Genomic DNA, 24,442 nt, shown 5'->3' with positions numbered 1-24,442 from the left:
TTATATCTCTATTATAAATATAAATAACATAAAAATTGTAAAAAAAATGTTTTATCAAATTCCCTATCCTTATAATTTTTTAGGGATGATGAACAGTGAATTCTTATATTTAGGGATTACCGTAGCATCCCTAAATAATAAAATAATATATTTTCTCTTTCATGACTAACAATAAATATTTAAATATATATGAATAAGTAATTAAGTGGTTGAGTTGGCTGAAAAATTAGTTGTTTTAATGAATATTTAAATGATATATGGATAAAGATAATGAAATTGATGTAGAATAATTTATATTTTGATTCTCTAAAATATGGATATTATTATTTTATATTATTTTTAGGGATACAAAATAGGAAAGCTGATATAAATGCCCTTATAACTAATATTACTATATTATAGGAAAATTTGAGAATTTAAACTTAAAACGTGTTAATATAATTAATAAAAAAATATATTAATTTATTTAAAATATATATTTATTAATTAAATATATAACTAATATTCTTATATTATAAGAAAATTTAAAAATATATAACTAATATTTCTATATTATAATAAAATCTAAAATATATATTAATTTATTTAAAATATATATTTATTAATTAAATATATATTTTAAATAAAAATATATTATAATATTTTTATAATTAAATATATAACTAATACTTTTATATTATATATTTACTTAATGTTATTATAATGTTCATGGATAATAATACGGAAAAAATAATATAATTAAATATATAACTATTATAAAATATATTATATTATAATAGAAATGTTAGAGCTGGACATAATCGACAGCTCCCTTTTTGACAGCTCTCTTTTTGCTTTTAAATGACTCTTTAATGTCTCATGTCATTGCTTTTTTTAATTTTATGAATTATATATAAAAGCAAGAGAAAGTATTATATATTTAATTATACTATCTTTTCCTATTATTTTTAAAAAAATTTATAATAACATTAAATAAATATATATTTTAAAAATTTTCTAAATATTAGTTATATATTTAGTTATAAAAATATTATAATATATTTTAAATTATAAAAATATTTTATATTTTATTATAATATAAATATATATTAGTTATATATTTTCAAATTTTTTTATAATATAAGAATATTAGTTATATATTTAATTAATAAATATATATTTTAAATAAATTAATATATATTTTTATTAATTATATTAACACATTTTAGTTTACGTTTTAATTTAAGGGTTTAAATTTTAAAATTTTTCTAGAATATAAAAATATTATTATAATAGTATAAATTAGTTATTTATTTAAAATAGTATAAATAAAATTCAACTTTTTATTTTATTAAAACACGGTAACCCAACATTAGTTGAATATTATAGTCTTTCATGTTTGCTTTTCATGGAACAAGGAATAGCTGATTCATATTTAATTTAAATTGATTTTAAAGTTTGATCTATGAATTTTAATAAAATGAATACATTCACATTGAGTATTAACCAACAGACAGTTTGATCAATGATGGGATTATTGGGCAATGTAAAAAATGCTAATAAAAAGTAGATAATTTATGAGATATATTTGAAAAAGAAACATCCAATACAATGATAAATATGAATGAGTAGGAGGCAAACAAGCAAAGCATTCAGAATGAGTAGGAGGTAATTAATTACTTCACAAAGATATATCAGCAATTTTATATACAATCATCATTATGCCCATACATTGATTAATAATTTGAAACACAAGTACTAATAAAACATCATCAGAAACAATTGGAAGTATGCATCATGTACACCCCTGTTAGGATGTCCATCTCAGACGACCGTCGTGAGATAAATCCAAATTTCATCCTATGTTGAAATTGAATATAAAAGAAGAATCAAGCAAAACCTATTTAAAAACATAATAAGATGAGATAAACCAACAAAGCATTCAGAATGAGTAGGAGGTAATTGATTACTTCACGAAGATATCAGTAATTTTATATACAATCATCATTATGCTCATAATATATTGATTAATTTGAAAAAAAACAAAAGTATTACAAATGAAAAGAATTAGGAAGATAACATCAGAAACAATTGGAAGTATGCATCATGTACACCGGTTAGGGTGTCCATCTCAGACGACCGTCGTGAGATAAATCCAAATTTCATCATATGTAATTTGAATAAATAAGAAGAATCAAGCAAAAACTATTTAAAAACATTTCAGAATAAGATTAGATAAAGCAAGCAGCAAAGCATTCAGAATGAGTAGGAGGTAATTGATTACTTCAGCAAAATATTATCAGTAATTTTATATACAATCATCATTATGCTTTGACTGTTATCCATACACGGAACTTAATTAACCCATCAGAAACAATTGGAGGTATGCATCATGTACACCGGTTAAGGTGTCCATCTCAGACGACCGTCGTGAGATGAATCCAAGTTTCATCATTTGGTAATAAAAACATCAAACAAAGAGGATTGATTGATTGTATTATATTATATTATATTGAAACTGGCACTCAGTATGAAAAGGACTAATTTTTTTAAATCATAGATTTAATAATTCTCTTTCGATTTGACTCCTCCTTGTGCCAGCCAGAATAATAAATAACAATCTTTTCTATTCAAGAAAAAAGGAGAGGAGAGCGAAGCATTCAGAATGAGTAGGAGGTAATTTAATCCTTCACGGAGGTATCGGTATGATATATTAATACAATCATCACAATGCTCGCTCGCTCGCTAGCTCTGTTTTCAAAACCTATAACAAATTAACAAATATATGAATAATACAAACACCTGATCAGATGCGCTGCTTTCCCAATCAGAGATAGATGAAGATGAAAACGAATCAAAAAGACAGGTGAATGAAGGAGATTCAAACAGATGAAGATGATAATCTAACTAGGTTGAAGTTGAATGAGAAGGCGATCAAGTATTAATAGGGATTGCCGATCGCTAGGGTTTCCAAAGTACTGACTTTAGATAGTTGCTGCTTCTTGGGCCTTCAACACTTTGGGTCAGCCCATTAATTATAATATATATTTTTTATAACATTACAAATTAGCCCGAATAACTAACAAGAGACCATACATTTTTATTACTTGTTATTATTTTGACATTTCATAATTCATTTATATATATATATAACAATTTTTTTTTTTATTAAATGCACCTAACTATATATTTATTTTATTTATATATATATATAAACAAAACAAAAATTAAATGCACGTACCTTCATATATTACATATTTATTTATTTTATTTATATATATATAATTAATACAAAATAACAATAAGTGCTAGTAAATTATTATGACCCACCATAACTAAATTGCACATGACGAGAATCTATGCAGATCAATAATGACTACTTATCTGTACCAATTTTGCAATTAATTCTTGGTACTAAAATGTTTCAATTTGATACCTACTCATTAACCACCATGCAAATATGTGTATTAGTATATCAAATTAAATTAATTAATTAGCTGTTGTGGTTTTTAGAATTTTGGGAAATGTGTTATAATGGACCAAAAAAAATTGCATTATAAAATAATGTACCCAATAAATTAATAAGTGTCAATTGTGATTGGAACAAATTAAATGAATTTGACAAATAATTGTTTTTAAAGAAAATATGAACTAATTCAATTTTTAAAAAAAAGGAGAGTTTATTATGACCTCATTTCATATTTAAGAAAATATAACTAATTGAATGTAATTTGAGACAACTGTTGAGATTATTAATTATTAAATAATTTGAACTTAATTTAATATAGTTTCACTCTTGTATTGTCGTTACATTATTTTCACCAAATCACTATAATTCACAAATTATTTAAATAATTCACCACCGAAAAAAATAGATAGAACAATCACTGATTTAAATTTGTCATATATTTAAGTTGTATTTTATTTTATTCTTACTTATTTACATTTGACATATAAAATTTGTATAAGAATCTCTCACTATTTTTATTATTATTAATTTTAATTTTGAAATTCTAGATTTCATTTTTTTTCTTTATCACATTTCACTTATACTATTTAAGTGAAAAAAATCTAACTTTAGAAAAAGAAAATTACAATTTTACATCCTTGTTAATAAAACTAAATAAATAAACATAGAACACCAATATGAGACACATGAGTTTGCTATATTTAGACAGGCAATGGGCATGTGGTTAACAATCATTATATATCTAGCTAAGCTAGCCACCATTTCATATCCATAACTCATCATCATACAATTTCATGCACTATATTTTGCAATCCCTAGAGAATTACAAATGGAAATGTTTTATACCACTTCATATAGACAACAATTGATTTTTTAATTATAAAAATAGTATTAATTAACACATAATGTAACAAATGTCCGGCCACTAACTTCATTTGAAAACATAATTTATAGGTATCTAATTTAGCATACATTTATGGAAACTAGGTACACATTGATTCAATCATAAAAAAAGTAGTAGGAACAATCGGGTGGTGGTAGAAATGAGTAATATATAGGTTATGATCAAATAAATATTATATATTAGGGTTTGTTTAAATTAATTGTTTAGATGTAGATATAGGAATAGGAGAGAGGGTCATGGGGGAGTAGATAGATCAATGTCGATCGATCAGTCAACTTCCCCACTACACTTAGTACTATATATTATATCATACATTTTCTAATTTAACATCTCTATCTGTTTCCATCAATAGTCATAAATTTCTATGAAAAAAATTTATATGATTAATCACTAATATCTATTCTCATTTAAAAATCTTAAATTTAAGTGGGGGTGGGGATGGGTATCTAATTATGTAAAGATTCATAGCAGAATTGTTAGATAAGAAGTCCTATTCAAATCCCCTTATTATTGGGTCAAACTTAATACCGATCATACACTTTTAAATAATATATATATATATATATATATATATATATATATATATATATATATTATTTATAAGTGCTCTACTACCCACTTGACGTGCTAAATGGTAAAGGGTAGTAGCCAAATATTAGAAAATTGGCACACAGAAAGTGTCAATAAATGGTAATGGTATAAGGATTCATTAATCTTCAATATTCAGTTATTTAAAAAATTATTATTGATAGTGCTTTAGAAAAAGTGATATTTTTTTTAAAAAAAAAAACTTAAAATATATTAATATATTGGTAAAAAATAAATAAATAAAATATATTTTAATTAAGATATTAAATTGTACAATAATAGTGAAATTGTTGAAATAATCATGCATGAATGATGGATCAATATTTGTGTATTTTGGCCTTTTTACCTTTTTCCTTATTCTTCATCCCCGAATCTTTTCTCTTTTGGCAACCACTCCCCCCTCATCCTATCCTCTACTATTTTCTTTATCTTTTTTATTTATAAGCTTAATTATATTAAACCATTCTTCCCTAATCTTACAAATATATATATATATATATAAACTTTGCTAACACACATTTGGTTTAGATTAATATTCTAGGATTATTTAACTTGTCAATATATGAAACTCAATTCATGATATTTCTCTCATGAGACTTATTTTTATTAAATTCAAAGTACAAAATACAAATTAGTCATTGTCCTAGATAGCTTTGCACATGCCATTGCCCCGTCTTTTATGATTAATTTGTTCGAAAATTCTCGACTAAATGGTGAAATCATTACATACAAATATTTATGACATAATTATCATAAATTATATAGATGAATAAATCAACTAGCAAAAAAAGCTACAGGATGAAAATAGTAACATTATATATATCCAATCACATATGATATTTTTATTCACTTATTATATATTAAGTTGAACTGTAAAAATAGTATTATAAATTAATAAAAAAAAATGGTGTAGATAATTAATGTCGACCCATGTGGCCAGCTGAGCTCGATCTGATCCTAAAATAGTAAAGAATGAAGTAGGACGTACGTAATTAAGGTGAGATTAGGGAGCTAATTAGCAAGGGCATGTATGTATGTATATATATAGTTAATTAACAAATTATTAACACATTTGGGAAAAAGACAAGGAACGTAAGACAAAACTATAAAACAAATTTCAGTTAAAGCTGCCATGCCAGTACTGTGTGAGAGGGGTCGAGTATGTATATCCTCCTATTTATTTTTTATTTTTAATATAATACATTTTATTTAATTCATATTTTTATTACAAAGTATTTAAATTAAACTATAAACCTAACAAACACACCTACAATATATAAGTTACTTATGACTTGATTAATCATAATTTACAAATATCATAAAAACACTTATTAAAATAACACCAAACACCAAAAATGAAAAAATGAAAAAATGAAAAAATGAAAAAATGAAAAAATGAAAACTTGAAGTCATTTCATATTTAAAATGGACAGAATCTTAAAATTAAAATAAAAAATATATTCATTTAGTAAATTAACATAATTTACAATTAATTAAGAATGTCAATTATATTTTGTTAGGCATTTTTCAATTCAATTGGTTGGTTTTGTTTTGGTAGTTTTTATTATTTGACCTATAATCAACTGAAAATGTTATTATTGTTCATGCACAACCGAACAACATCATCAATATATTTATTTAAATTTTATAAATTTTATGATTTATAATAAAATTATTTAAGTTTTTCTTCTGTTGTTATCCTAAAAAAAATTATTTTTTTATAATAAAATAAATTTTAATATATGACCACATAATTTTATACAAATATATTATAAATGATGTCTCGCATAATTCTTCAAAATAGATGATAATTAAGAGAAAATCGAAGAAAAATAAGGTGGGAATAGTATGTGGAATAGTAAGTAGTTACACTATCCTAATCCCGACTATTGTCATAGGGAAGTGTAAGTACTTACACTACCCCTAATCCCGCCTATTGTCATCGGAATGGTAAGTGCAATCTATGCCCCGATGTTAAGCTTCTTTAATGACAAGATGTGGTGCCCCGGGCACCCCATTTAGAAAGAATGATGGAAAGTTTTAGTCCTATTGCTTTCCCGTCCCCCTTCGTCGGGTGGTCCTTGTGTTGGGGTGCGCCACCTTCCATCGGGCTTTCAGCTCTCGCCTTACCAACGAGCCAACAATTTAAATTAGAATTTTTTTAATAATTATTAAACCAAAAACTTTTAATTTGATAAGTAAGAATTTGGCACTTGATTTTTATTGAATTTCTTAAACAACTTTTTTTTTCTCACTTAAGTATAATTGACAGTATTCATCTTTTATCCATATCTTTTTTTTACTTTTCACTTTGTTTTGTTTTAAGATTTTGACTTAATTTTCAAAGGATATACTTAGCATAGTTCATGCCTCATAATTCATTAATTAATTAATTACCCATCTGTCATCTCTCTCTCTCTCTCTCTCAATATAGTTCAGAAGGCATTCATTTCTTTCTCTTCCTCATATGCTCTCTCTCCTTTTCAGTTTCCATGAGTGAGAAAGTGAATACCTCTCTAAAAATAGTTCTCTTTCATTTTCTTTCTCTTCTTCTTTTCATGGCCCTCCTCAGTTTCCTACCAACAACAACAACAACAGACCCATCACAGAACAAGCAATCCATCTCAAATCGCAAACGCATCATCAAAGAAAAAAAGCAAAAACAGAAGCAACCCTCTTCATGGGATCAAATCAAGAACCTGCTCACTTGTAAGCAGATCGAAGCGTCCAAAATTCACGATCCATCAAAACCAGTACCGTCGTCTAATTCAGAAATCCGTCAACATAACTCCAAGCTCGGTACCAATGGTCCCTGCAGCTCCATATGCAGCTTCCGTGACGTGGTCCACGGTAACACAAGGGTGGTCCATCGCCCCGATAATTCCCCTGAGGGTAGCACCGACGTCGTTGATCAGGAAACCCGACTACTCACCCGGAAACCCGGATCCAGGTCCGCTTCCAACCGCTCCGTCAGATCAACCGCCGCCGGCACCGGGTCACATACGTCGTCGTCGTCCAGAACCATGCAATTTAGGAAACTTTCAGGATGTTATGAATGTCACACCATCGTAGATCCCAGCAGGTACTAATTAATTATTATTATTATTATTATTATTATTATTAATTGATTAATTAATTTTTATTTATAAAAAAAAAGGTACCCAGTGGCTAGAACAACAATCTGTGCTTGCTCTCAGTGTGGAGAAGTCTTCCCCAAAATCGAAAGCTTAGAACTTCATCAAGCCGTTAAGCATGCTGGTACTGATCATATATTATTATTTTATTTTTAATAAATGTTTACTTTTATATATAGGTCTTAAGAAAAGAAAAAAAAAAGTCAAAAAGATAAATACAATAAGATTAACGAGATCTATGAATTATTTAGGTCATATATAGTTAATCTCATTAACAAAGTTCTCTTACTAATTTCTTATAATGTGTACTTTAATTAGTAAATCTTTATTAAAGAAAAAATTACTTAAACCGGAGAAAATATAGCTGTAATTGTTAATTTGAAGGAATAATAATAATTGTATCATTTTTTATTTATTTAAAATATTATTATTATTACAAATTTATCAATTTCTTTATAAACAATTCTTCTTATAAATAATAAATTTTAGTTGATTAATAAATTAAATGGTAATTTTGTTTAAAATATATATATATATATATATATATATATATATATATATATATATATATATATATATATATATATATTAATTTCCTGGAAATGGGCAGTGCTATAATATGATATCTCACTTTCTATGGACCTACATGGCCCTAGTGGAGTACTAAATGCTAGCTGTTCTATCATTGATTGGATTAGAAGAAGCTTCTTTACACGTGTCAGTTTTTCATTCACTACATATTGAGTTTTCATTCACTTTGTCGGTTGTTCGTATAGTGTCGGAACTGGGTCCGGATGATTCGGGTCGAAATATTGTCGAGATCATTTTCAAGTCAAGCTGGTTGAAAAAGGATAGTCCGATTTGCAAAATCGATCGGATACTAAAGGTCCACAACTCCCAACGAACCATTCAACGGTTCGAAGGCTTCCGTGATATGGTTAAGGTTGAAGCAAAGAAAAACCCTAGGTAATTAATTCATTCATTCATTATTAAGTTCGAGAACATATCACATGTTCATTATTCCTAATACCTATGGTCAACCTATATATATATAATTAGCATAATCAAGCATTTAATGTTTTAATACTATTATATATTATAGCATTGGATATGGGTGTTATAGTGGTATGTCTCAATTATTTATATCTCTTTATTTTGTGGTCTTAGCTAGTGACCATCTTGACTCCACAATAACATATTGTCACAAATTATTTACAGATGTGGGGCTGATGGAAATGAGTTGCTTCGTTTTCATTGCACGACACTGACTTGCTCGTTGGGATCACGGGGCACAACCAATTTATGTAGCTCCATCCCCGGTTGTAACGTGTGCACAATAATCAGACAGGGTTTTAATGGAAAAACGCAGTTGTCTATAGAGAGCAAAGGGGTGTGCACGACGGCAAGCAGTGGTCGGGCCCATGATTGTTTGGGCCCGACAGATGGCCGAAGGGCAATGCTAGTTTGTAGGGTGATAGCGGGAAGAGTAAGACGCATGGATGAGGCTGATGCCGAGGTTGAGGCTACAACAGGATGCTATGATTCGGTAGTGGGGTATGCGGGGGTCTACTCGAGCATGGAAGAGCTATATGTTTCTAATCCTAAGGCTATCCTTCCTTGCTTTGTTGTGATTTACAAAGCATTGGAATCATAGTGATGTGCTTTGGTATTATAGTAAATTATTAATTACTATTGTTAACTCCTTTATTAATTAACATGATTTAGTATCGGTTTAAAATAATAAAATATATTGAAGGGGGTGACTTCTAGTTTTAGGGTTTGTCTCCTCAATTATTATGTCCATTTTGTTAAAAAAAAATAACAAAGATAATTAATGGATGAGTATTATGTAATGTATATGATATATGATTATAGAAATGGGTAAGATCTTAATTGAGATCTATGCAGCTTTGATTTAATAATAAATATTATTTTAATTGCACTGAAAACTATAAATAATGATAATTTATATACTATGACGGGAAGAAACTTCCTTCTTGTTGTTTGTGAGGAAGTTAATTTCAATATTTCTAATTGGAGTTCAATGCCCAATGAATAAATAAATATTGCCCATTATACTAAATAATGAGAAAAATAATGGTACTAAGAGGCTGGTTGAGATCTCTCCTTGAACAATTGTTAAAATATGGTGTGTAATTATATATATATATATATATATGGGTATAAAATAATATATGATAGTATATGGTGTGTAATATTAAGTAAATGATTCACAATATTGTCCCCATTTAACTTAATTGAATGTTAATTTGAACTCCTTATATTTGTATATGTATTGATTTTTTTTAAAGGGGAATGCCTCAATAGTAGTTGAAATGACAAATATTGTATTTAAGAAATTAAATATTATAAATTTCAGTATAATGTTTGTGGTTAATTTTCAAACTAAAAAAATGTAGAAAAGAGAATACAAAGAGATTTTGTTATTATTGTAGCAAAGATGTTATCTTGTAATTACACAAAAGAGACTATTAATAGGCAATTAATAATTAGCCGTTAGACACAAACCTTTCATCTTCTTAACTATTGAGTTTATCTATGAACTGACTAATAAATATAACTAATATATTACATATTTTTAACACTCCCCCTCAAGTCAGGAGTAAAGAGATTGATTACTCCTAACTTGTCGATGATGCTATCAAAATTTCTTTTATCTAGAGCCTTCGTGAAAATATCAGCAAGTTGATCTTTACTAGGTACAAAGGGGGTTTCAATTTCACCAGATTGAACTTTCTCACGAACAAAGTAACAATCAACTTCAATGTGCTTGGTGCGCTCATGAAATACTGGATTTGATGCAATATATCTTGCAGCATTATTGTCGCAATACATTTTTATGGTCTTGAGCTCAACTCCCAAGTCTTTGAGAATATATTTAATCCAAATGAGTTCTCCAGTAGTAGCCATCATAACACGATATTCAGCTTCGGCGCTTGAACGGGAAACGGTATTTTGCTTCTTACTTCTCCATGTCACTAGATTTCCTCCAACAAATGTACAAAAGCCGGTAGTGGACTTTCTATCAAAGATGCCTGCCCAATCAGCATCAGTATAACCAATGACGTCAATGCGGTTGTTTCGCTTCATTCATATGCCTACTCCAGGAGTAGCTTTAAGATAATGTAAAATTCTGTAAACAGCAGAAAGGTGTGAAGTTTTTGGAGCATGCATGAATTGACTTACATTGCTAACTACAAAGGTTATATCGGGACGAGTAACTGTTAGGTAGATAAGTTTACCTACAAGTCTTTGATACATACTAATGTCATAAAGAGGTGTACCTTCTTCAGTATTTAATTTAGCAGTTGTTTCAATGAGAGTCTTTACGGGTTTTGCAGCAAGCTTACCAGTTTCTTTTAATAAGTCCAAGACATATTTTCTTTGAGAAAGAAACAAACCTTTCTTAGAATGAGCAATTTCTATCCCAAGAAAATACTTGAGAGTGCCAAGATCTTTAATATCAAATTGCTCATGTAGATACTTTTTGAGTTATTACCTGTTACTATAATATCATCCACATACACAAGTACAATAGTAGTAATATTGACAATAGTTTTAATAAAAAGAGAAGAATCAGCAGAGCTTTTTCGAAAGTTATGATGAACAAGAGCGTTACTAAGTTTAGAATACCATGCCCTTGGAGATTGCTTGAGTCCATAAATAGCTTTATTCAACTTACAAACAGATTTTGAGTTAAGATTTTCCTTATATCCTTGTGGGATAGACATATATACTTCTTCTTGCAGATCGCCTTGAAGAAAAACATTTTATACATCCATTTGATGTAAATCCCAATTTTGATTTGCAACAACAGATAATAATATCCTTACCGTGTTCATTTTTGCTACAGGTGCAAAGGTTTCCTCATAGTCTAATCCATAAGTTTGGGTGTATCATTGGCAACAAGTCGGGCTTTATATCTTTCAATTTTTCTTAAGCTATCATACTTGATTTTGTATATCCATTTACAACCAACCACTTTCTTACCTTTAGGAAGAGGGACATGTGTCCATGTATTATTTTTTTCTAGAGCCTCTAATTCGTTATGCATGGCAACACACCAAGTAGGGCTAGACTTAGCTTCTTGAAATGTTTTTGGCTCTATTTTATCAACAGATGTGATAAAAGCATGATATTCATTAGATATATTTTCATATGATAAGTATTTTTGAATAGGATACTTTACCGAATAAAGATGATAATCTTTAAACTTTTTCAATGGTTGAACAACCCTTGAGGACCTTCGAACATTGTCATCCCTTGTAGTTGTTTCTGAAATGTCTCCGGATATTGATCCATTGTTACCTTCTCCCCCTGAAGGTGTACTTAGTGTCTCATGAGTAGTGTCTGAAATGTCACTTTAAGTTTCATAGTCATTATTTGTGACCGAATCATTGTGACTTTCTTCTTGTGGGATATCACATGGTGTCCCTTTTTCCGCTTCTTTGTTTTGAGAAGTATTTGAATCACTGTCAGAAAATATATTCCTACAAGAACAATTCATATCCATGAGCAATACATGATTTGCCAACTAAACTCATTGAGATATCATTATTATCCTCCTTATTTTTGTAATAAAATTCATCTTCATTAAAGATGACATTACGAGAAATATATAGTTTTTTAGAAATAGGATCATAACATTTATATCCCTTTTGGGTAGTCGAATAACCAAGAAAAATAGTTTTAACTGATTGAGAACTTAATTTATCAATATGGTTTATATGCACATAACATACACAACCGAAGACGCGGAGATGATTAAGGTCACTTTTCTTGTTTTTTAATTTTTCTAAAGGACTCAAATTATTAAGAATGCTGCTAGGAATATGATTAATGAGATGAGTAGCAGTAAGTAAAGCATCATACCAAAATCTTTTTGGAACATTAGATTGAAATAATAAAGAGCGAGTAACATCAAGAATATGACGATTTTTCCTTTCCGCCGTACCATTCTGGGCCGGGGTATGGACACAAGAGGTTTGATGTATTATACCTTTTGTTTTGAGAAAAGATGAATTTTTTTTATTGATATATTCAGTACCATTGTCAGTTCTAAATAATTTTATTAAAGCTTGAAATTGGTTTTCAATAAAAGAAACGAACTCTAAAATTTTTGAAAATACTCCTGATTTATCGTGTAGCAAATAAATCCAGGTGGCTCTTGAAAAATTATCTATGAATGAAACATAATATTTAAAATTATTATAAGAAGTAGTAATTGCTGGACCCCAAACATCAGAATGAATTAACTCAAAAAGAGCTTTAGATATACTATTTGAATTGTGAAACGGAAGTCTGGCTTGTTTAGCAAAATGACATACATCGCAATCTAAAAAATCAAACTTCGATTGAAATAATTTTTTAAGCACATGCTTTGATGGATGTCCTAAACAACGATGCCATAGAAAATCAGAATTATTCTTGGATTGTAAAGCATAACTAGAAAGTTTAATAATGTAAAGGTTATTTTCAAGTCTTCCTCTACCAATCGTGATCCCGGTCGATCTTTCTTAAAAAAACAACATCAACATCAGAAAAAATAACTAAACAATTAAGGTCCTTTGTGATTTTACTAACCGAGATTAAATTTGGTGATAATTCAGGAACATACAAGACATTATCAAGCTGTTTTGAGAAAAGTTTAATTGATCCAATTCCATGAATGGTAATACTAGAATTATTAGCTACTTTAACATTTTGATTGAGTTTTTCCAAATTTAAATTTTCAAAAAATTATTTATTTTTAGTCATGTGATCTGTGGCGCCGGAATCAACAATCCAATAGTTTGAAACGGAATTGAAATTAGAAGAATGCGCAGAAATACCTGGGTCCACTTGATTAGTGGACTTTTCTTGTCGGGTTTTCATGAATTCAGAGAATTGGAGAAATAGTTTTAAGTTGTTTGGATCCACACCATGCATTTTATTATGATTAGGCTTTGGAGTATTCCCTTAAGCATGAGTCTGCTTGTTTGAAGGGAGAGCCCAATCTGAGAAACTCTCCTCCACCTTAAAAACGTTAGAAGTCATTTCTTCATTTGACCCAATCAGATTCCAGTTTCTCATTATACTGTCTTTTCCGTTTCCTTTGGCGAGAAATCCTCTCTGACCATTTCCGGTGGCCATTGCTGCTCCTATCCAAATCGATGAAAAAGAGAAAAAATGATTCAGATAACCACTTGGGCTTAGAGAAAATAGAAAAATAATATGAGAATAATAGACAGTTATGAAGAGAATCAGAGTCTGGCGAGATTATATTATTGTTTCTCTCCAATCCGATGAAGAAAGAGAAAAATAAAAGATTTAGAGAGCCACTTGGGTTTGGTGAAAATAGAAGATCTAGTTCCTCTTCAATCGGATGAAGAAAGAGGAAAACAAAAGATCTAGAGAGTCACTTGAGCTTGGTGAAAAAAGAAGATCTAAGGTCAGATTTCCAATAGATTAGATTGAGCCGGATCAACCGTGCTCTGATACCATGTAGAAAAGAGAATATTAATAGGCAATTAATATTCAGCCGTTAGACACAAACATTTCATCTTCTTAATTATTGAGTTTATCTATGAACTGACTAATAAATATAACTAATATATTACATATTTTTAATAGTTAGGTTTTTATAGCTAAAACATAATTAAAAAATAAAATTGAAAAAAAAGTCTCACAAATAAAATCTTTTAAACAAATTTGGTGAAAAAACATTTATGAAATAATATGATTAAAACAAGACATGAAAAAATACATTTAATGACGAACCACAAAATAACCTCTTTTTGTTTGGTCCATGAGGATACCTGAAACTCTACTTGATTTTACGGCCTGCTCCTCCGTCTTTGACTTGTCACGAAGATCATACCTTTAGAATGAATGACTGAGAGATCAAACTTCAATGTTAGGAATCAAACGTTTTCGATAAAAAAAATCCCCTTACCAAGAGCAAAGTGATTATAAGGTACATTATCTAGTCTTTACCTTACCGCGTAACGGGGAAGAAAAAATAGAGAGGTATAAAGCGTGGAAAAGAATGCAAATACTGCTATTAAAGAAAGAGATCATGTCACTATTAAGGAAAGAGATCATGTCAAGCGCACTGGATCTATTGTGGATGTTTCTACGGGAAAGGCTATGCACGGGCGGAGCCAAGTACAAGCCGGCCCGAGCTGTAGCCCGGGTAGCCTTAAACAACCTGTATGTATTTTATCAATAACGACGGTAAATTACCGTCGTTATTGATTATTTTCCGTCGCTGAAAGGCAGCAAACTATAAAACTAGTCCGGATAAATTTTTTAATAAAAAATTAGCCCGGGTAAGTTTCAAATCCTGGCTCCGCCCCTGCTAGGGCGTGTGGTCGACGCGTTGGGAGTACCAATTGATGGAAAAGGGGCTCTAAGCGATCACGAGCGAAGACATGTTGAAGTGAAAGCCCCTGGTATTATTGAACGTAAATATGTGCACGAGCCTATACAAACAAATTTAAAAACAGTATATATATAGCCTGGTTCCTATAGCCCGTGGTCAACGAGAATTTATAGTCGGGACCGACAAACAGGAAAAACAAAAACAGTTATTGTAATCAATATCATATTAAACTAAAAACAAATAAACTTGAGGGGTTTACTACTTCATCAATAAGATCTTATTGATTAGCGTATCATTGTATTTACTCATGGGTAGTCAAGTAAAAAAAAATGTTTTATTTTTAAGTACATCTCTATATGTTGCATAATTAAATTCTTATAATTTTGACCCTCTTAATTAATAGCCACTTTAGATTAGGCGTATATACTTTCAGCAACACTTAAATACGTCGTTAAAGCAAATTTAAACTTCGTCAAACATATTATTTATCAGCCCACTCATTATAGTTGTAATTGTGAAAATAAAGGCTAATTCTCATTTATTATTTAATTTATTTTCACTTTAAAAATATTTTTAATTTTTTATTCAATAATATATTTAAAAGATATATATATAATTATTATTTTTATTTAAGAATAATAACATACTATTATAATATAACTACAATAATATTATAAATCAGTTATTTAAAAAATGTCAAAATATAATATTAAATAAATTATTTTATTTTGATATTTAAATATTAGGTAAAATATATAAGAAATAAATCGATAAAATACAATAAATAAGTCATATATATATATATATATATATATATTTAAATATCAAAAACAAAATTTATTTTATTTAATATTAAATTTTGACATGTTTTAAATAGTTAATAAATATTTATTTTTTTAATTTATAATATTCTATACTTATATAATTATATATATATATAATATTATAATATTATTTTATTATTATGAAATAAAAATATTATTTAATGTTATTGTTTTAAAAAAAAATTATTATATTATTGAAATAAAAAATATAGTTAGAAAATTAAGAAACAAAACATTAAATTATTTAGATAAAAAAAAACAATTTAATTAACTATGTTAAATTTTAAAATTAGTAAATAATATATTAAAATAAAATAAAATATAGTTTGAAGTAAGTTTACCTTTAAATATTTACTTCTAATTTGCGTCAGTAAGTTTTGGCCACGCTTAAATACGCCAAAACAAACGTCGATAAAAATGGCCATCTTCTTTCAAATAAACATGAATTCTGAATATATATATATAGTTGGACTTTTATAGTGAGTTCATCATCTTCTGTTCATAAAATGCTTCAGTTGGTTTTCAAATATCTTTTTTTTAGTTGGACCTTTAGTGATGATCAAAGCGAAATAACTCTATAAGAGGATCTATAACTAACCAATTATACCGACCAAATGAAAACTAGTCACACTTTTGGCATCTCCTTCAAAAGTTTGTGATGCAACTAATTGCAAAACCTAAATTATTATCGAAACCAATAGCTTGAAAAAAATACCTATTTTAGCATCATCTTTATTTCATTGTGTTTGCCATATGTCTGATGCACATGTTTCTAACATAATGTGGTGTTGTAAATTAAAGTTTGAATGTGGATAAAAATATTTTCTAATTTGTTTTTAGGAAATTCAATCAATCAATCAAACATTATGAATGAAGATTTTGATATACAGTTTTACTATTTCACATGTAATTAAAATATTTAAGTGGGATTGATATAATGAAAATAAAAAATGGTTGGAATGAATACTGATTTATGAAATTGAATGTAATATGGTTAAAATATTCTTGGCATCGGTCTTTGAAATTATATAAATGACATGTCTTGGTCATTTTTAAGTAGAAAATATATTTTTTTATTTGAAGCATAACCATGATCTACACAGGAATTCAACATGAAAAATACCAAATAATATATATAAACATTTGAAAAAGATAGAATAATAAAGACAATTTGAGAAAAAAACAGGAACTTTAGAAAATATAAAAGAGGACTCGAAAATTGAGAAAATCTAGATGAAGATTCGTCGTAGGCGTGGTCATCAGCAACTCCAGTTGCTCTTTCTATATTTGTTTCCGCGATTAAACTTTCTGGTTTCAAAATTGGATTCTATCGAACATGGTATGCTTTGAAATGAACCATCTTGAATCTATTTTTGGATTGTAAATTTGGTTAAGTTGATATTCTGGAATTGTTTTATTGTTTGCAGATTCGGTTCATTCTGCTCCAGAATAGGCAAGGGAAGACTCGTCTAGCCAAGTATTACGTCCCTTTTGAGGAATCTGAGAAGCACAAGGTCGAATACGAGGTGAGTGGCGATAAATCTTCAGAAAACATTTTTTCTCTCTACATTATTATTATTATTATTACTTTTATTTGTAGGTTCATCGGTTAGTTGTGAATAGAGATCCCAAGTTCACTAACTTCGTTGAGGTAAATTTGAACTGAGAAGAATACATTTTCTTCCTTCCTACCTTTTGGAGTTTGATATAGAACATTAATTAATGTTTACTTGCAGTTCAGGACACACAAGGTTATCTATAGGCGATATGCTGGGCTGTTCTTCTCACTGTGTGTTGATATAACCGACAACGAATTGGTTTATTTAGAATGCATCCATTTGTTCGTCGAGATATTAGATCATTTCTTCAGCAATGTCTGTGAGCTGGATCTCATTTTCAACTTCCCCAAGGTTTTGCCTCCTTCAAAACATCTTCAACTTTGATTCATTCATTGATGATTCTTCTACTCATTGGGCCATTGTTTTAGGTATATTTAATCCTAGATGAGTTCATCCTAGCAGGGGAGCTACAAGAAACAAGCAAAAGGGTAAAAACAAGTTATAGCTTGTCTTGATCATTTTCATATATAATCCAATTTGAAATTTCAATATGCAGGCCATCATAGAACGAATGGGAGAACTGGCAAAGCAAGACCCATGTTAGTTTTACATTTTCTCACTGAAAATTTAATCAAATTGTCTTGCTGTTGTTAGAAACTTTTAATATGAAAGGCAGAGTTTTCTATCAATTTGTTGTTATTTGAGACATATTCATTCAAATGTTCCTCCTTCTCTTCTATGTTTTTGTTGAAAAACACAGAATTTATTTGGTAAACAATAGGGATATAAATACTTGAATATTTTTCAACTTTGTATTTGATTATATAAGAATATGCCGAATTTGGAGGTTTATAGTGCTTCTTCTTAATGTATGCGTAGTAGCAACTGAAAACCAGAACATATTATTATGATTATTATTGGTATTATAAGCCACCAACTGCAAACACTGACGTGAGAAGAGAAGCTCAACTGGCGCAAAAACTTTCTTTTTTGGCTCCATTCTATGGTGGCTCCCCGCAGAGTAGTTGTAGTGATAATGGTATATCAGGAAGGAAAGCCAGAGCGGCTTTATCCTGATGCTGGTCATAGTTTGGATTGAGCTTTGAACAACCCACTGACAAAGGACCATAATGGAAAGGTGGTCTCGCCGGTGAACACAACATTTGGGGAGGAGAAACATCAGGTTCTGTTCCTCCTCCGATTTGCCACCTCAAAACATCAACTGTACTTTTTCTCCCCTCATATTCACCTGTCCAAAATTGTTGTTGAGTCTGCAAGCAAAATTGTCGACAAATTTTAGATATGGAAATAACTCAACAGAGGACAAAATGAGTTTGAAGCAATACCGGCTTTTGTGAAACTTGGGAAGTGAAGGTTCTAGATGGTTCCTCACCCTTTTTTCCCTCTTCTTCTTCTTCAGTCACAAATTGCAAAACCTTAATAAAATGGCTTACATAAACATGAGTTGCGCATCTTTTCAGCAATAATGTTTTCTGCGGAATCAACCAAACAAACTAACTAACTCATATGATCAATGCCAGCAATTGAATACAGAGAATTAAGTGTAGAGGCTTAATTACCTTATTATCATCATTAGTAGTTGCAAGGGGCCTGCAAGAAATACATCATACCAAAATCATACATTATTAATATGAAAGATGAGAATTTTTTGAAACATGTAACATGGAAGTAAAAAGAATATTTACTGCAGTAAAACTCCTTTATGCTCATCAGTTTGACTAATGGTTTCTTCTTGAGTTATTGTTGTAGTGTTTATGATGGTGTTATTGGGTGAACATTGGAATTGAATTGGTGTTGTATCAATGGCTATGCTATGAGGAGGAGAAGAAGAAGAAGAAAAGATCCCAGCTAAGGCATTCAGAGTTTCCACTACTTCTTCTTCATCTTTTGTGATTGGGGTTGCCATTGCCTGCAAAAACAGATTCAGTCATCCAACTCTCTAATGGATTATAAACTGGAAGAGGAAGAAGAAGAAGATATGCGATTATAACTGTGCTCTGTTTTCTTGATCTTTTTTTAGGCACTTCCTTTTTAAGTTTGATTCCCTTCACTCTCTTTTTTGCCTCTGGTAAGGTGGGAGAAATCGATACTTGATGATTGCGCTTTATCATGGCTGAGAAGTGAAGTGAAGTGAAGGAAGAAAGGCAAAATGAGAGTCAAAGAAAATCCAAATTGGGTGGTGGAAGGAAGGAAGGAAGGGAAGGGAAGAAGAGATGGTTGGTTTATAATATCTAACCTGACCGTAGCTTCCGAGGAACAACACATGGATGATCGGCAAGCTGTAGAAAATTGAAGTGTCAATTAGAATAGAATAGAATAGAAACTCGATCCACTCTCTAATTAATTCTAGCTTATAGCTGACCTTTCTTGGAGGAGGAGGAATAGTAGTATGATGAAACTCATCTTCTTCTTCTTCTTCTGCAGAACCCATTTCGATAATACGTACCTTGGTCGGATCTTGTTGTTCACTGCGATTAAAGAACATTCTCTCAGAAATTAACTCTCAATCCAAAATAGGGAAGATGCTAGGAAGACGCTAGCTATAATAAAAGACGACGAACAGTAATCAATAATAATAATATTAAGAAGACGATTACATTGTGAGAAACAATGGTAGAATTCTCTAATAATTAGTTCGATCGAGAACCCACTTCGAAGAAGAAGAACCAGATCATTCAGTTTTCAGACCACTTATATCAATTCTGCAAAAACAAATTCCAATGGAAGTGAGCGAGGAGAAAGATGATGTGCATCAAAAAAGAAAGAAGAAGTAAATTACTTGGAAAACCCAGAGAAGAAATAAACTGAAAAATCATTCTTCCAAGAATCCTCCTCCTCCTCCATAGAATATAAATAATAATAATACTTCAATTTAAGAAGAAAGAAAGAAAGAAAGAAAGGTGAATCAAAGTTTATTTCTCTCTCTATATATCTATATATCTGTTCTAATTTCTAAAGATATCAAAATCATGACAATCCCGTCGTCCGATTCGGGCCACTCCACAACAGAAACTTCTGACAAGAGTTGAATGAACAAAACGGCCATCCTCTCTCGCGTGTCTTTCTTTGTATCACCATCTACGGTTCACATCCTATCTTCTTCAACAGCCGTCGGATCATCCGACAACACTTGGTATTATAATATACTCTCTACTCGTGTATCTTCTAAAATGTCACCAGTTCTACCTTCTTTATGTATAATTTTATTATTATAGTTGACTGCTTATTTAAATTAATGTAATATAATGTACATTACAAATATTCTAGAAAATATTATCCCAGTTGACTTAACTTACAAAAAAAAAATAAGCAGCTCATAAAGTCTTTTAATAAAAAACAAGAATTCCATCCATTAACAAATAACAGCAGATAGGCATCAAAATTATAGCAGTAAATTCAGATGTCCAAATCTTCTTCTGTTTTTTTTTATAGTTTTTTTTCTTCTTTCTTTCATACACACACACACACGTCGCAATGGCTTTAACACGAGGGGGTTCGGTTCGGTTCAGTCCGAGCAATGTTTTATCATCGCTGCTGCTGATTTGTGATATCGATACAGTACTTCTTGAAGTTCAGGCATTCTTCAACTAGATAATCACTGCAAACATAATAGACTGTGAGCAGCAGAGACATGATCGATATAGCACACAAACATATACCAGAGGAAACAGTTTCTATCTTACTAGATTCGTTCTACCATTCCTGTAGGTTCCCACCTAGGACTCCAAGGAAACTCGGTTATGACTGCTGATTTGATAGGCACGCCAAGTGAATTGAAATGCTACAATCAAAATTGATTTGTCAAATGAGATTCAACACATTAGCAACATTCCATTTCAAATCAACCTAGTTTTTAACCTAATAAACGTAACAATAAGTGTTTCCTATTACCTGAGAACTTTGAAGTACCAAAGTTGGTTGTTGCTTTGGAAACTGAAGAGGGAGACTAAAGTGGACCTGTATATAGCAAACACAATAATTCCAACCAACAACACTTAAGTAACTACTAGTAAATCATTCAAAAGCTATACATACATATATATAAAATAAATACAGAAAGTTGAATCATTGAAGTCTTATGATCCAGACGATGCTGTACCAGAAATACAAAGACACCCGAATTTCCCAAACATGTTGCCTTCCGGCAGAACACCTGCAAAGACAAATAATAAAGTGGTTAGCACATTGTACTCTTACTTCATTCAATAAAAATACATGGCAAGTTTCTATACTGATTCAGCTTCGAGCGGTCTTCCAAAAACAGGAGCTAATGCCATTATAAATTTCCTTCTGGCTTCAATTGATGAGATGGCATCGGAGATCTGCAATGAGGGAAGAAGTTTGCAACTGTTAGAAGCTAGCAGGTGGACTTTGATTAGAGTGGTCTCAAATCTCAATACGAAAATAGGAAAGTTGGATGATGTATCTGACCTGCAACTGAAGCAGCTCTTCTAGTGTAGGAAGATATTCAGCCATACACCTTCCAAATGAATAGATATATTATATGTAGCTTAAATAATTCAACAATATTCAACATAGAAAATTCAGATTGAACAAAGACTTACATTCCATCTAACCATGAAGGGAGCCTGAAATCTTCAACAGAGAAAAGAGACTTCAACTCGGGAGATGACACAAGTTTTAGCCGTGGGACTGATGTGGCAGAGATGTATTTTCTGCCCACAGGAAATATAACCTACAACACTATGAAGTCTTGTTCAAACAAATTGAGAAGGAAAAAAAAAGAGAAGATATATTGAAGCAAGAAGGTTCTAGGAAAATGAAAAGACAATGCAAGTAAGACAGATAGAGAGTCCAGTTATACGAACATATTGAGTAACATCCCAAGGGACATCTATATGAGAAATCTGACACTAAAGATGTTTCTAAATGACGCTTGAATAAAAGAACAAATAATTAGATTGCGGAATTTGCAGAGTGCCACAACACAGGGGAGAGGTATTTCATATTTAGTTACGATGCGCTAGTTCCAAACCTATGTGATTAAGTCTCTTATGATATGAGAAACAACAAGTTACTGCTATATGAATCAGTACAGAAAGCAATTTGCATTGCCTGTGAGATTCCATTTACATTTTCCTTAATTTCTGTATCTTCATTGTTACATTACCATTTGATAATTCATACTTCTGTTTCTTCTAATTTCTTTCTGTTTTAGAATAACTGAGATCACTTCAATCCACAGTCGAAAATAGATAAGCATAAGTCCATAGCTGACCTGCAAATATATTTTCTGCTGGTGTCGCCAGGAGCAGCCGGGAATCATCCCATTTATGTCCAAACCTAGTAAAGGTACGGCAAACTTTACCTCTTCAGGCTGCAGCAAAGACATCAATACGTTTGGAACAAAGGAAGTTAAAGTTCTTGAAATAACATAACCAAATCAATAACATTACTAGATTCAGATCTCATGTCACACAAACCTTCTCATTGCTTGAGGTCATGTACATCTCAATTCCCTGCCAAATAACATATACATTAGACACGCATATCGTAAAGTAAATTCGCGATAACTTTATTACTACAAACTTCAACCTTTAAAAGAAATATAATATATACATATATGTTAGAAAACAGTACACCAATATCCAAACTGATCCACAAATTATTCTGTCTACAATTCTCGTAAACCAAATGTATTAAGACATCAGAGTCATTATGAATTGTTTACTCAAAAAATAGTGAGTTGAAAAGGGGTTTACCTCCCTTGACATAATGGTGCTAATCTCAAACTTAAGTCGATCATCATCAACATCTTCAACACGCTTCCTCTGATATGTCATGTATAATTGTCTAAAACAACAGAATATAAACATACAACTTATTCAACAACACTTGAGCTGTTAAAAAACTGAATAAGCTACGAAAAAAGAGGACCACAAAACCTGAGTTCAAGAACGAGAGATAGCAGCTTTGTTGGATCTTTGCTGTTCCAGTTAGCGAGGTAGTTCTTTAACTCCCCAGATATCTGAAGAGGCCGAAAATTCTCAGACTCAGGTCCAAAAATAATATCAGGAGCCGACAATGGGTATAAAGCATTGTATATAACATCCCCTGGGAATCAAGAAAAACCTTTAAAAAAAGAAAAAAATCCCAACTTATACAAATAGTAATGGATGGATTATGAATCTCACATTTGATGTAATCCAAGCAGAAAGGGATTACTAAGGTGATGCGATCAGCAAGACCTACGTTCTTGTTACCAGCCCATATTTGATCGACCTGATATTGTGTAAAAAGGCATCGTGATCATCACCGGAAATCTTGATTTTCTATCTTTATAGTGTTTTGGGGTATTAATGTGTACTATAGAAAATATGATATGTTAGAAGTGGAACCCTAGAATAGATAGGAGTTCATTGAGATGAAGATAGCTTACCTTAATGGGGAAAGGGGACTGAGAGATGAGATGATTCAACTGAGCGATAATGAGAGGAGGGACTGTGTTCGCGCTCATCGTCTTTGCCGGAAAGTTTCAGCCGCTAAGATCTCCGACTGTCTCTCCGTCAGCCGCAACACTACTTTTTGACTGTTTTCGCATCAAGGTGGGCACCATTTC

At 30.5% G+C, this 24,442-nt stretch overlaps 3 protein-coding genes, 1 long non-coding RNA gene and 4 other non-coding genes across 8 annotated transcripts; 1 reads left to right on the top strand and 7 right to left on the bottom strand.

Moving 5' to 3' along the window:
* Nucleotides 1–1,631: 1,631 nt before the first annotated feature.
* On the bottom strand, nt 1,632–1,707 carry LOC124933163. Its single transcript, XR_007098874.1, has one exon. It is a non-coding gene; the product is annotated as a small nucleolar RNA Z105 (small nucleolar RNA).
* Nucleotides 1,638–2,877, bottom strand: LOC124932871. The gene is made up of 2 exons (XR_007098788.1): nt 2,782–2,877; nt 1,638–1,839 (listed from the first exon to the last, which is right to left on the bottom strand). It is a non-coding gene; the product is annotated as an uncharacterized LOC124932871 (long non-coding RNA).
* Nucleotides 1,922–1,995, bottom strand: LOC124933164. Its single transcript, XR_007098875.1, has one exon. It is a non-coding gene; the product is annotated as a small nucleolar RNA Z105 (small nucleolar RNA).
* Nucleotides 2,236–2,312, bottom strand: LOC124933165. Its single transcript, XR_007098876.1, has one exon. It is a non-coding gene; the product is annotated as a small nucleolar RNA Z105 (small nucleolar RNA).
* On the bottom strand, nt 2,342–2,441 carry LOC124933188. Its single transcript, XR_007098898.1, has one exon. It is a non-coding gene; the product is annotated as a small nucleolar RNA Z161/Z228 (small nucleolar RNA).
* Nucleotides 2,878–7,403: 4,526 nt separating the features above from the next.
* Nucleotides 7,404–9,919, top strand: LOC124931165. Its single transcript, XM_047471561.1, has 4 exons — nt 7,404–8,022; nt 8,098–8,198; nt 8,851–9,040; nt 9,293–9,919. The coding sequence occupies exons 1-4, from the start codon at nt 7,433–7,435 to the stop codon at nt 9,726–9,728; spliced, it is 1,317 nt and encodes a 438-aa protein (XP_047327517.1). The 5' UTR covers nt 7,404–7,432; the 3' UTR covers nt 9,729–9,919.
* An 8,712-nt stretch (nt 9,920–18,631) lies between these two features.
* Nucleotides 18,632–20,873, bottom strand: LOC124932486. Its single transcript, XM_047473122.1, has 8 exons — nt 20,642–20,873; nt 20,460–20,564; nt 20,225–20,330; nt 20,099–20,141; nt 19,854–19,975; nt 19,548–19,771; nt 19,422–19,452; nt 18,632–19,334 (listed from the first exon to the last, which is right to left on the bottom strand). The coding sequence occupies exons 3-8, from the start codon at nt 20,291–20,293 to the stop codon at nt 19,155–19,157; spliced, it is 669 nt and encodes a 222-aa protein (XP_047329078.1). The 5' UTR covers nt 20,294–20,330; nt 20,460–20,564; nt 20,642–20,873; the 3' UTR covers nt 18,632–19,154.
* Nucleotides 20,874–21,168: 295 nt separating this feature from the next.
* Nucleotides 21,169–24,426, bottom strand: LOC124932484 (BRISC and BRCA1-A complex member 2). Its single transcript, XM_047473121.1, has 13 exons — nt 24,263–24,426; nt 24,018–24,105; nt 23,769–23,937; nt 23,586–23,676; nt 23,307–23,342; nt 23,102–23,200; nt 22,428–22,558; nt 22,294–22,342; nt 22,095–22,184; nt 21,962–22,015; nt 21,754–21,819; nt 21,546–21,643; nt 21,169–21,460 (listed from the first exon to the last, which is right to left on the bottom strand). Exons 1-13 carry the CDS (start codon nt 24,338–24,340, stop codon nt 21,388–21,390), a joined length of 1,122 nt encoding a protein of 373 aa, XP_047329077.1. The 5' UTR covers nt 24,341–24,426; the 3' UTR covers nt 21,169–21,387.
* Between the last annotated feature and the right edge of the window lie 16 nt (nt 24,427–24,442).

Source organism: Impatiens glandulifera, chromosome 3 (genome assembly GCF_907164915.1).
Source record: "Impatiens glandulifera chromosome 3, dImpGla2.1, whole genome shotgun sequence".
Classification (NCBI taxonomy): domain Eukaryota; kingdom Viridiplantae; phylum Streptophyta; class Magnoliopsida; order Ericales; family Balsaminaceae; genus Impatiens; species Impatiens glandulifera.
The sequence above is the reverse complement of the archived record's forward strand: the minus strand, read 5'-3'. Positions and strand labels throughout refer to the sequence as shown.

Bases quoted from the DNA above. Each gene is read 5' to 3' on its own strand.
- LOC124931165 (XM_047471561.1), top strand. From the start codon at position 7,433: ATGAGTGAGAAAGTGAATACCTCTCTAAAAATAGTTCTCTTTCATTTT. The intron at 8,023-8,097 runs GTACTAATTAAT...ATAAAAAAAAAG, and splicing joins ACCATCGTAGATCCCAGCAG to GTACCCAGTGGCTAGAACAA. The intron at 8,199-8,850 runs GTACTGATCATA...TTGTTCGTATAG, and splicing joins TCAAGCCGTTAAGCATGCTG to TGTCGGAACTGGGTCCGGAT.
- LOC124932484 (XM_047473121.1), bottom strand. From the start codon at position 24,340: ATGAGCGCGAACACAGTCCCTCCTCTCATTATCGCTCAGTTGAATCAT. The intron at 24,106-24,262 runs GTAAGCTATCTT...ACACAATATCAG, and splicing joins AGTCCCCTTTCCCCATTAAG to GTCGATCAAATATGGGCTGG. The intron at 21,644-21,753 runs GTAATAGGAAAC...TTTTGATTGTAG, and splicing joins TGGTACTTCAAAGTTCTCAG to CATTTCAATTCACTTGGCGT.
- LOC124932486 (XM_047473122.1), bottom strand. From the start codon at position 20,293: ATGGGTTCTGCAGAAGAAGAAGAAGAAGATGAGTTTCATCATACTACT. The intron at 19,453-19,547 runs GTAAATATTCTT...TATTTCTTGCAG, and splicing joins CATAAAGGAGTTTTACTGCA to GCCCCTTGCAACTACTAATG. The intron at 19,335-19,421 runs GTAATTAAGCCT...TTGATTCCGCAG, and splicing joins CTACTAATGATGATAATAAG to AAAACATTATTGCTGAAAAG.